This window comes from Ricinus communis, chromosome 1 (assembly GCF_019578655.1).
Source record: "Ricinus communis isolate WT05 ecotype wild-type chromosome 1, ASM1957865v1, whole genome shotgun sequence".
Taxonomy (NCBI): domain Eukaryota; kingdom Viridiplantae; phylum Streptophyta; class Magnoliopsida; order Malpighiales; family Euphorbiaceae; genus Ricinus; species Ricinus communis.
In genome coordinates, this window is record NC_063256.1 from 290,734 (window position 1) to 302,346 (window position 11,613).

General features: G+C 34.9%; 2 protein-coding genes across 7 annotated transcripts; both read right to left on the reverse strand.

The window, feature by feature from the left end:
• Window positions 1-421: 421 nt before the first annotated feature.
• Window positions 422-2,844, reverse strand: LOC8263299 (pentatricopeptide repeat-containing protein At1g02150). The gene is made up of 2 exons (XM_002526425.4): window positions 2,361-2,844; window positions 422-2,010 (listed from the first exon to the last, which is right to left on the reverse strand). Exons 1-2 carry the CDS (start codon window positions 2,724-2,726, stop codon window positions 775-777), a joined length of 1,602 nt encoding a protein of 533 aa, XP_002526471.2. The 5' UTR covers window positions 2,727-2,844; the 3' UTR covers window positions 422-774.
• Window positions 2,845-3,174: 330 nt separating this feature from the next.
• Window positions 3,175-9,080, reverse strand: LOC8263298 (dol-P-Man:Man(7)GlcNAc(2)-PP-Dol alpha-1,6-mannosyltransferase). 6 transcript variants are annotated; one of them, XM_015723773.3, is made up of 21 exons: window positions 8,595-9,058; window positions 8,403-8,488; window positions 8,201-8,242; window positions 8,072-8,117; window positions 7,893-7,979; window positions 7,741-7,796; window positions 7,530-7,647; window positions 7,208-7,266; window positions 6,723-6,794; window positions 6,522-6,585; window positions 6,296-6,399; window positions 5,570-5,641; window positions 5,239-5,325; window positions 5,099-5,166; window positions 4,865-4,933; window positions 4,708-4,790; window positions 4,207-4,303; window positions 3,998-4,063; window positions 3,703-3,796; window positions 3,525-3,628; window positions 3,175-3,431 (listed from the first exon to the last, which is right to left on the reverse strand). In XM_015723773.3, exons 1-20 carry the CDS (start codon window positions 8,629-8,631, stop codon window positions 3,548-3,550), a joined length of 1,488 nt encoding a protein of 495 aa, XP_015579259.2. In that variant the 5' UTR covers window positions 8,632-9,058; the 3' UTR covers window positions 3,175-3,431; window positions 3,525-3,547. The 6 variants fall into 6 exon arrangements, with proteins under 6 accessions (XP_015579259.2, XP_025014431.2, XP_025014433.2 ...); XM_025158663.2 differs by having other exon boundaries at window positions 3,175-3,434; window positions 5,099-5,325; window positions 8,595-9,080; XM_025158665.2 differs by having other exon boundaries at window positions 5,099-5,325; window positions 8,403-8,501; window positions 8,595-9,070.
• Between the last annotated feature and the right edge of the window lie 2,533 nt (window positions 9,081-11,613).

The following is an 11,613-nucleotide window of genomic DNA, read 5'->3' on the forward strand; positions in this document are numbered from 1 at the left end:
AATTTTAGTTTTCAACAAAGGGTATGTTCTTCCCCTTGTCACAAAATGATTTACTTCCATTATTAAGCCAGCATCCACTGTAAGCAATCAAATATTCAAGAATACAAGTAATTTTCCCAAATTTTGCATATTAATGAATGAAGAATAGAATTATAGGATGTTTTACTAGCAGGAGAAGGAGCAAACTCAAGGGGTTAAATGCAGGATTTCGCTTAATGATTAATTGAATCCTTGACTAGAATATCCCTATATTGAAAGTGAAACCAGGACAGTTTTCGTGTCATTACCCTTCTGATTATTGCCTGGACATAAAGAATGAGAAGCAAAATCATAGAGAAATGACAGGCAGATATTAGAAGATTCAGCCCTTTAGTTCTTGTATAAAGTGTTGGGGTGGGCTGTGGAGACCTGAGAGAGTGTCTTTGTAAAATGTCTCGATCAATTAACTTTAAGCTACAAAGTTTTCACACTACCAAAAACCTATCCAATAACTTGTTTAGAAAAAAGAAATTGATATTACAAAATTTATAGCAGAAGAAGCGGTGTCGCACAAATTACCAGGATATTTTTCTCCGCTGTCATATCAACATGCTTATGCAGAGTAGGCTATATTGAAGAATCCCCAAGATTTCTGGCTACCATTAGCATGACCACAGTATTTGCCCCCTGATGATTGCTATGAAAAGTCAAAAGATAGTAAAGTACTTTGAAAAATCAAGCTCAGAGACGCTCCACCCAGCATGAGGCCTAACAAATAACTTCCCCGCACATATATCAGGGATTACCCTGCAATTGATTGAGAAACATTTCATTCTCCTCAACTTCATTTCTGTCGCCGGTCCTATCTTTCTCAGTTGAAAGTTCATTGCTAGGGACGGAAGATCCAATAAGTGATGCATAAGTTTTATCTTCAAGATAACCAGACTGTGCCAACAAATCCTCCAAAACTCCAGTACTTGCCATGTCAGCTTCTTCCTCACATAGCTTAAAGAAGGAAGATATAATTACAGGCTTTGGCTTCCAACTTTTTGATCCCTGAGCAAGAAAAGCTTCCTTAAAGCAAGACAGAGCCTCAGAAATTCTCTTTTCTCTGGTATGCCCATCTGCAAGAATCTCCCATGTACTTGAATTTGGCTTTCCTCCCACCTCCATCATATGATCAAAGAAGCTTTCAGCTTTATCCAAATTTCCCCCTCTAACATACCATCCCATGAGGAGATTTCCTATTCTAGGGTCGTAGGAACTCTTAACTGGCAGCCATTCCTCGTAAATCTTTTCTGCCCCTTCAATGTCATCCATCCGAACCAGAGATGAGATAATAGCATGGTATCCCAAATTTGGAATAGTTGCAAAAACTGATTTGTAAATATTCCACACACGGTATATCTCTTCTTTATTACCAACATTACCATATAAACTTAGGAGATAGTGATAAGGTATCCTATCCCTACCTGTGATTCTACTTTCTACCCTCCTCAGGCAATCTTCAGCTTTCTCTAACTGCCCCATTTTAATGTACATAGTCGCCATTGTGCTAAACGTTGTCCAGTTGGGATTAATGGTGCTGTCCAGCTTCATTTGCTCATATACCTCTTCCATCCTCTCTATAGATCCTTGGGATCCACGAGATGACAACCAGATATTATAGGAATATATATCAAGCCGTATGTTTTTTGCCATCATTTCTGATATCATCATGTCAACTTTATCATACTCCTTGAGGTTCATATATAGAGTCATCATCACATTGAATGGAAGTGCATGTGTGGTATAATCTTTCTTTCTCATTTTCTCAATCAAAGATTCCGCCTTTTCTCTCATTCTAGCTTTCACGTAGGAATTCAGCAAAGCCCCATATACCCTCCTGTCCTTTACATTATCTGAAAGCCTCATAAAATAATCTTCAGCAGAAGAAACTCCACGCACTTTGGCAACAAGGTCTAATTGAATGGCAGCATCACTGGCTGATAATCTAAACCTCTCTTCTCTATTATTCATCCAGTCATAAACCTATAAGATGCGAAATTCATTTGCATCCGTCATTAATTAAACCACAAAGCTGAACGAAATCAAACAACAAAATAGAAAACTAGAGCCTAAACCCAAAAATTAAATCACATTCATACATCATTGTAAATTTACTTTAAAGAATGCAGAATAACAACTTAATCAGACCAACGCCACCAGTGAACAAAAACAAGCACATCGAGAAAATAGACTAACTTCGATTTATAAAACTAAGTGTCCATGCAAGAAAGAACAGTCAGTATCCCCAGACGAGATTATGTCTCAAAAGCCAATACCCAGAAGGAATTATTCATAAAAATAAAGACTCTACTGACAAATTGCTCATAAATTACCTCAAGGGCTTGCTTGTGGCGCTTGTACTTCCTCAATTCCTTGACAACCCTACAAAGCTCCCATTTAGTAAGCTTCTTGCCATCTTTCTCCATTTCATTCAAAACTGTGGCAGCCCCCAGTTCAGGTTTTTCCATCAAGGAAATTCTTCTGTAGACAGAATTCCATTTAATCATGGGTCTTCTCTCATAATCCACTGTCCCATAGCTGTGAACTTTTGATATTGAGCATGTGATTGGAAGTTTCCGGTAATTTACTGTTTGGTGAAGCGTATAATGGGGATTTTTCCATGGGAGTGGTCGAGAGTAGGAGATGGTTGAGGAGAGTGAGGCCTGCTGATGGTTCAGAGAAGGTTGAAGAAGCATCATTTCTTGGAGGGTTTCCGGGTAACACTGCTTTGTGAGTGATTGTCAAGTATAAAGCAGAGGTTTTATTTCTGAAGCTTCTTTTTGGGTTTTGAAGATAAAGCTCTGGAAATGACAGCTAGGGACATAGTTGTGCTCTATATGATGAATAGTCGTTTGGAATTATTATGGGAAACGACATTATAACTACGGAACCTGTCGTTTGCTAATAACGCGAATGGGACATACGCAGTTATACTCTAATGAAAACTGAATATGAAAATGTTATTCCTTATAGCGACGAAACGACATGCCGTCACTTGTATTTTCCGCCATTATTTCGAACCACAGAGCGGTTTTGATTTCATTCGCTTTAAGCCATTAACAAATATGGGGAAAACAATAATTATAAAGTTTTAGAGTTTAGGCGAGCTACAAGGGTCTAGCTCTTAATAAGCTTGATTTCCAACTATGGTTTAAAAAGTGTTTGCATAAAAAATCAATTCCCAGTAATAAACACACCGTCAAATAAAGATTCATCATGATGATCCAAAAACCACAATAAGCCACATAATACAAATCTCATGCATTTTCGGGCTCACAAACAAGTATTTTAACTTCAAGAAGTATCTGTCAACATTTCGCGAGATTGCATTTCCCCGAAACTATCTACGCTAGCGTTCTCATTTACTTTTCAGCTTCACCAGGAAAGCTTGTCTTCCTCATTTCCTGCTAGAAAATAAAATAAAATAAAATGAGAATCGTGCAGGTATAGGTATACCCCATAGGCAGTAACTATGCTTTTAGACTACAGAAACGTACAGATAGCAAGCTCCCTCTGATATTCAAGGGCACCCTGGCCAATTTAGTTGCATGATATCCTTGATTTCCATATTCCCAAGAATATATATCTTCGGTTCTTTGACCTAAAGAGATGATAAAATTATTTAATTAGTACAAGGGAATACAACGAAGCGACAAGAGTACAGTTGATTCCTACCAGGATGATGGGTGGAAAACCAAGTTGAATGCGAGCACTTGAGAAGCCGTTTACAGAAAATAAACACTCGAATCCATCAACAGCAGAGTGCTCACTGTCAAGACAGGAAAAAAAGGGAAAAGATTAAGATCTTCCATACAAAAAGTAATGGTTTACATCTGAGGTTCCAATCATTCTTAACATAAAGAATTCTTTGCCAGTGCCTGGTCGTTGTAGGGCACTGGCATCCATTGAATAGAATTCTCAGGTTTTTAGATGCTTGCTATGAATAAAGAAGAATGGTAAAAAAATGAACCTGATTAGGTATGTAAAATTCCTCTGAAGAAATTCATCTCGAGCAATCCCTTCTTCTTTAGAATATCTGCATTATATGACAAGGGAGTTGACATACAAACTTCCTAACTGTAAAATGATTACAGCACATAAATACTTGGAGGGGAGAGAGACAGAGAGACAGAGATGGAGAGTATGAAAATCATCATGTCAGATAAAAATCCAGTATACCCCCAAGGATATTCATTTTCACAGAACCGAGATATTCCATTCATGGCTGAAAAAGTGTCGATATGAATCCACTTTTCATTCGTATTACCAAGATGGCCTGTCAGAATATTCAAAATTAAATGATAAGAAAACAAATTTCAATAGTCATGAAGTAGAAGCAATTAAAAACCACCGGTTCAAGGACTTTGCTGAATCACATTTATCTGATAAGAAACACATAATGAGTAACTAAGGATGTAGTTACCATAGTACGTAGGCCCAGTATACTTCATTAATTTGAAGAACCAATTAACATTGATATTAAATATAATAACGTAAACTTTCTTGGTAGAAACAGCAATAAGGATAAACACCAGGCAGAAAAATTGGCCAGATGGTTCAAGTTCAACTAGGAAAAAGGAAAAATCAACTCAACTCAACTCCAAGCAAGCATGACTGATGCATACATGTCCCCGTGTGTGTGTGTGAAAGAGGGAGAGAGAGAGAGAATGAGACACTCACCCATCCAGTGTAGATCTTTTAATGCACGACCACTGGGGTAATTGTCATAGGATGCCAAGAAAGATATTGCAGTGCATCCTAGACTATGATAACAAAAAGTTATATAAAGAGGCAAAACATAACTGTTTTCAAGAGACAAAATGGCCAATTATCCAACCTGACCAAAAATAATCCCACCATAATGAAATTGAGCAATTTCCATGCAGTCTTTTTCCTATTGTTATAGCTGCAACAAATTGGGACAAGAAAATCATAAAATCAGACCAAGGCTGCTGTCTAGCCATTAACTCTAATAAATCATCTCCCACATTCACCATAATTCTGAAAACATGCCTGACAGATTGTTATAGATGCACAAAATTGAAAAAGCAAAAAGGTAGAAGCACCATACATTCTGTTTGCTGCAACAGCAGCAGATAAGTTGAACATTGGAATGGAGCTGATGATAAATCGAAGTTCCTGCACCATCCAAATTAAGATAACATATATTTTAACAATTACGCTTGACCAAATAATATTTTGTGTGCATACCTTGTGTGGAAGCTTAGAGTAAAGCAAAATGAAGGAAAAAACTGGAAGAACAAATAATAGAAGCCTCCGGTCAAGCAAAACTCCAAGCTGCAAAATGGAAGAGGCATAAGTCAAATCATTCCAGAAAAAATCTTTTTGTTTTCTAGTGATCCAGCAACAAGAGACAACATATTTAGGGAACTACATGCCATACACTGCAGGTCAACATGCAATGGAGCCAGACTTGCATTTTAAGCAAATATCTCATGATGCATAGCAATAATAACAAATAACACATTAAGTTGGCCAGTGGAATAACATATAATCAAATGACTATCCTGTCGAGGCTTACCACAAACAGAGGATATGCTGCAAGCAACGAGCGTGGGAGAGCTGAAGTGAAGTACCAATGAAAAGAATGTGTCTAAGAATAAGATTTTCAAGGAAAACAGCAATAGAAATATCAGATTAGCATCTGAAAAGACAAGAATATTAATCGAAGATCAGGTGGCTTATCTTGAACTGTAGTTCAGAATTGAGAGGGTGATGTGACTTTAAACTAGATTATGGTGACCTCATGATTCATCAAACCTACACAATCAAAGGTAATGCCAGTGATATTGAAACTTTAGAATACTCTATATTACCTAGAGTCAAAACTTTGCAAACCCCAAGCCTGATGTTAACAAGATAGCAGGGGTAAGTGAACCAAATAACTCAACAATAATTACATTTGGAGTGGGCACCAAAGATGCAACTATAATATCCAGTCATCACAGGAAAATATCGTACTTTTTTAACCGCTTTAATTTGTCATAAGGACTCTGTCTCTACCATCATTTTATATAATCAATACCAATGAAACAAGCTGGCTCCACATGTCAAATAACATTTAACCCCAGAGCTATGCCTAAACAGAGAATCACGTATATTGATAGTTATATTTAGCTGCATGTTTATCCTCTCTTGAAGAAAAGTGGGCCAGAGAGATAACTTGCAAGTATGAAATATTATACATTTTTCCAAAGTAAACAACGAACAAATATGTTAAATTTGAAATTCTAGTCACAGAGGATACACCCCATTCGGAACTCCGATTCAGAACAGAGTTGAACCAAAAAACTTCAAATTCAGGCCATATTTTTTTCTCCCACATGATTGAATCAACCAATATTGTAAGACCTGTGCTGAGGAGGATTTCATAACAAGACATTATTCATAAAGGCTACTGATTTGAAAAATCAAGAATGGACAGGATTACAAAGATACTAGAATTAACATATTAAAATAGAACTTGGACCAACCTATGGACAGAAGTGTAATGCCAGAGCAGTATTTAGTTGCTTCCCAGAACGAAATAGACTTGGTCTGAAATCAAATATATCAGCATGACGAACAAAATATGTCTATTTAGTTTAACACAAGTAATCTAAGATGATACTATCCAGCTTAACAGAGGTGTAAAAAAAATTGATATATGGGCCAGCAGCAAAACAGGGATGTACCAACAAAAGCTCTAGAGCAAGAGGGCCCAGAAGTAACAGCATATCACATCTGAAGACGACTGTTGCAAAAATCTGTCAATCAAAAACAGAAAAGCATTGAGATGATTTTAGTAATGGCAATACAAAAACCTAAATATGCTGTGTTGTTGTTACTTCATGGAAATGAGAAAAAAAATACTGAACTAGTAGAAAATAACTGTAAGCAAAAATATTTGGAAGACAGATAGTGAACCAGATGTAAATAGGTTTTACATATACAAGAGCTCCTCCATGAAGAGTTAATTGAAAAAGAAAAAAAAAAAACATTTCTGATAGAAAAGAAATTGAGAATAAATGCAAGAAGTTATCCATAATGAATGAGAAGCACAGTTACCAAGGGTAGCTTAATGGCATGAATATAATCAGCACTTGGGAAATGAGGCTTTGACAATTAACACTACAAATTTTGTGCATAATTTAAATTTCAGAAATTAGGTCAGGCTTACCAGACAGTTGATTGCCGCATAGAAATTCCCTCTGAACCAATATCCATAGGCCAAGTTAACTGCATTGAGTTCAGGGCAAAAGAGGTTAGTTGCAGATATTGAAGTTTAATACCTCTGGGATAATGTAATAAACTAGACTTTCTCCTGGATGACATTGGGTTCTTTGACTATGACACACTGATTGTAGCTAAATACAGAGCATATGGAAACCAACTTTCCATCAAGAGAGGCTAAAATGATCTCACTGACTTATAATTTTGTTTTAATTTTTTTCTCAATAAGAAAAGAGCATAAACAAAGTCAAAATCTAAGAAATAATCACCTACACCCAGAGCAAGTATATTGGGAAGAGCACGTGTGCAATAGAACAGCAAGTGAAACTGCACTGCAGTCAATATGATAAAAAAAGCTTCTACTTGATGACCAAATTTATCTCTAACCTGATACAAGAAATTTTAGTTTAAAACCCCTAGGCATGATAAATAAGTTTAAGAGAAAGAGGCTTAACAAATTTTTTTTTAGAAAGTACATACCTGAACACGAAAAAACCGTAATGTAGATAAATTGATGCCGCCCAATGCCAGACGAACTACACACCATAAAAAAAAGTAAGCTAGTCAATATAAAAGCAAAATGAGAAAAAGAAAGACCCTAAGTTGAAAAGGTTGTGCAAGTAAATGCAAACCTGCAATAAGTCCATAAATCTTGGGCAAGTGCAACAAGCTAATAACTAATACGATTGGGGAGGCTAAAATTGAAACAAGGAAAGCTCCTACAAGGAAGCAATAACTAGTAATGAAAAATACTTGGAGCTAGAGATTCCAAAATGGAAATTCAACCTTTTAGAAGAGTAAAAGAGCTTACCAATAAAAGTGCGAGGAACAACTCCAGGGAACTCCAAGTGATCATACTGATTCAGGAAATAAAGGTCCAAACAATGAAAGTACCCAAAAAAAATAATAATAATAAACTTTCGCAGAAAAGTAAACTTACTTTATCCAAGTGATGCCTATGGTAAAGAATATCGTGCATTGCCTTCATTCACGGGCAAAGAAAAACGAAAAGGAAAATAAAAAGAAAAACTCAAAAATAATGGCAATATCTGGAGAACAATTCTAACTGCACAATGTTTCATTCAAATTCAACACAAAAAAAGTGTCAAAAGAAGAAAAATAGAAATAGAAGAGTTAAGCACCTGAATATTGAAGCTTTCTTCAACCTTGGTGTATGGTACGGTGAAGACGTAAAACGCAGCGATTGATCCCAGCAGCAAGTCGTAGCCTAAACACGATTACTTCAGTCCTAAATTAGATATATAATTTTTCTTGCGGAAAAAACAAGAAAGAAAGAAAGCAGTGAGTCATTCTAGAGATTAATGTTGAATTACCGTATAGCCGGAGAAATTGGCAAGACTTTGAAGCCATTTCTGGGTGTGCTGTAGAGAGCGAGACGTTGCCGAGCCTGAGCTGAAGCCAGAAGCATGGGGGTGCGTGCGTGTCGGGGAGTTGAGCTTTTTCTTCAGCTAATTTAACGTTGGGCCGGGTGGTAGCCCAAAATTGATATTCGAAATAGGCCTGGCCCGTGTCTATACAAGCTTTAAGCTTAGCCAGTTTGCCCGTAAGACAATGTCAGATCTGAAGTTCATTTCCGTATCGGTTCAGGCAAATTTGGTCAACTGTTGCGACACTTTCAGATTCTCAACCCACGTGGCCATTCCCCAATGGCTACTGAACTGGTCAGATCTACCTTATGCCAATTCCAAATGTCGAGTCACAATGTTCGAGAGCTTGATTTGTCTTTATGCCCTCAAGGGTTATCCGTATTTTGAACTGCCCAAAACTACGATTTTCAACAAGCTTACTTTGTTGCATCTTGTTTTTTTTTGAGATTTTTGACTGATAGTTTGCCCACCTCTTGAAAATTTGATTTTGGAGAGGTGTGTTTGTAATAATATGAAGGTTCTCAATATTTATGCTACAAAGCTAAATTCCTGATACTAATGATGTTAATAAATCACAATACAAATTATAACATAGTAAGTACAAGTTGATTGGCAGAAACAGTATGCACTCTGTCAGATGTAATGCAGTCAAGCTTGCTGTTATGTATGTTCAAAAAGGGCTTGCACAAGTAGCATTTGGCACTTTTAATGCATGGTCCACATGATTGCAGCCTTGATGCTGAAAATCTAGTAACACATTGTTTGGCTAAGAAGTAACCAAATAAGTAATGCCCTTCTTTTATATTCATTAATACAGATTTTTCCAGTATGTAAATTATGTGTACGTTTTGCTCTTACAGTGTGTCCTTTTCTTCACAATAATATGGAATTTACTCTAGAAATATTCGTAGCCTCATTTAATTAAGGATGGTTACCCAAATCGCCTATGTTTATCTGCATCCCTTTAATCTCCATAAGCTAACAGTTTTGTGTTTTTTGCTTTCAGAATACTAATGAGAATGATGACTGGCAAGCTGAGGATGAGGCAATTAAATGTTTGGCACATCGACCGAACAAGGTTGAGATTAGCTTCAGAATACATAATAGAAAAAATTGCATCAATGTTGTTTAAACTTTTAAAAATTTGAGACATGTTTGGTTCGGCTGATCCTCGCAGCTGATAACTGGTAGCTAATAATTAATAATATAAATTAATTAAAATATTTTATAATAATTAAAAATATTGTAGTTAATTTCTTCTAGCTGAATTTTATTTATTATTTTAAAAAATAAAAATTATTTTAAAAGTAGAAATTTAAATTTAAATTCTTCTAATTTTAAATACTATAATTATAAAAATAATAAATATTTAACTATTAAAAATAATTTTAAAATAATAATTATTTATTATAAAATATAAAAATATAATTATATGATATCAACTTATAGTAAATTATTATTAATAAGTTTAAATAATAATAATAATAGTGTCTAAATAAATAATAAAAAATCAAATCAGCTATTAGCTAATAACAAAAAACTCTAAAATAGAACTTATACGAGCAGCAGCTGATTAGGACTAAATCAGCTATTATTTTTTAAGTTTTTACCAAATGTCTTAATATAATTGTTTATAATTATTTAGTGAGAAATAACCATTAGCTGCATCAAATTTTTTATCCAAATATTCTTTTATTGCCTTGATGTTTAAATTATTTTTTATTTAATTAAATATTGTTAACTTTAAAAAACATGTACTTGTACTCTATTCATCTTCGCGGGAAAATGATTAGGCATGTGTGGGTTCTATATTTGCTCAAGTGTGGCTACATCATTTGCCACATCATCATTTATATTGGCATTTCTTTCTTCTTCTTTTTTTCTTTCTTTTTCTTCTTCTTCTTCGTCTTGTTAGAAAACTATTTGAATGAGCTAGTTTGAAAAGAAAACAATTTCATGAAGTGAACAAGAAAAAATATATAAAGGTCCAATATAGTTTGGAATCAAACTAAATATTCAACCGAAAATAAATTTAAATAAAATTTCTTTGTTTAATCAACATATGAATCTAGCTTAATATTTTTTGCTTTTCGGTAAAAAGTTTTAAAAAAATAATAAAAAAACAAAGATAGAAAATTTATATTTAAAATAAAGACTTAAAATTACAACTTGGGACTGCTTTTCCCCACTGATTTTTTTTTTTTAATTCTGAAAATTAGTGTTTTTAATATATAAAATCATAAATAAATAAATATAAAAAGTTAATTAATTAAAAATCTTTTAGGGCTTAATAACAATCCCAAACAGCGCCCCATAGTGAGATGATCCAAGCAAACCCTATAACAGTATCCGTCGGTAGGCCTGTCACTATTTTGACAGAAACCTCAACAAGAGGCACTATCAGTTGTTTTCCACTTTCCGAATGGAGCATGGAAACTGCTATTTCGGAAAAGATATGGGAGCTTGTTGGTTTTTGAAGGAAAGGTAGGCCAAAGACTCCAAGGTATCTCATTAATTACCTCCAATTTCCCAAAACAAACAAAAAACACTTCAAACAACCGCCAGGTTTTTTGCCTTCCTTTCATTGCTTATATCTCATTCCTTGAGAGCATTGATGTTTGTATCTATATGTATATATACATGTCATCAGCTACATATGTTTGCCCATCTATTTCCTTTTAAATATTCTCTAAACCTACGTACTTGTCGTTTAAACTGCCTGCCTAGCTTTCATGAGTTTTTCTGGGACATTGTTCTTTTATTCTAAAACGTGCAAAGGTCTAATTTTAAAGAGATTGGTTACGAATCATACAAATACATTCTTGGTTGACCTGGTTATGATGGTTTTTCTAATCCAAAAAGTAAGCATAAAGTTGTTTGCCTAAATCTCACATGTATGTTCCAATTAAGTATGCAGCCATTAGGAATCTGGACATTGGACAAAGAATATGGTTTACCTATCTAA

Excerpts from the sequence above, each read along its gene's own strand:
- LOC8263299 (XM_002526425.4), bottom strand. The coding sequence starts at position 2,726 with ATGATGCTTCTTCAACCTTCTCTGAACCATCAGCAGGCCTCACTCTCC. Across the intron at positions 2,011-2,360 it reads GCCACAAGCAAGCCCTTGAG|GTTTATGACTGGATGAATAA; the intron begins GTAATTTATGAG and ends CGCATCTTATAG.
- LOC8263298 (XM_025158663.2), bottom strand. The coding sequence starts at position 8,631 with ATGGCTTCAAAGTCTTGCCAATTTCTCCGGCTATACG. Across the intron at positions 7,797-7,892 it reads GATTTATGGACTTATTGCAG|TTCGTCTGGCATTGGGCGGC; the intron begins GTTTGCATTTAC and ends TATGGTGTGTAG. Across the intron at positions 3,629-3,702 it reads GTTTTCCACCCATCATCCTG|GTCAAAGAACCGAAGATATA; the intron begins GTAGGAATCAAC and ends TCATCTCTTTAG.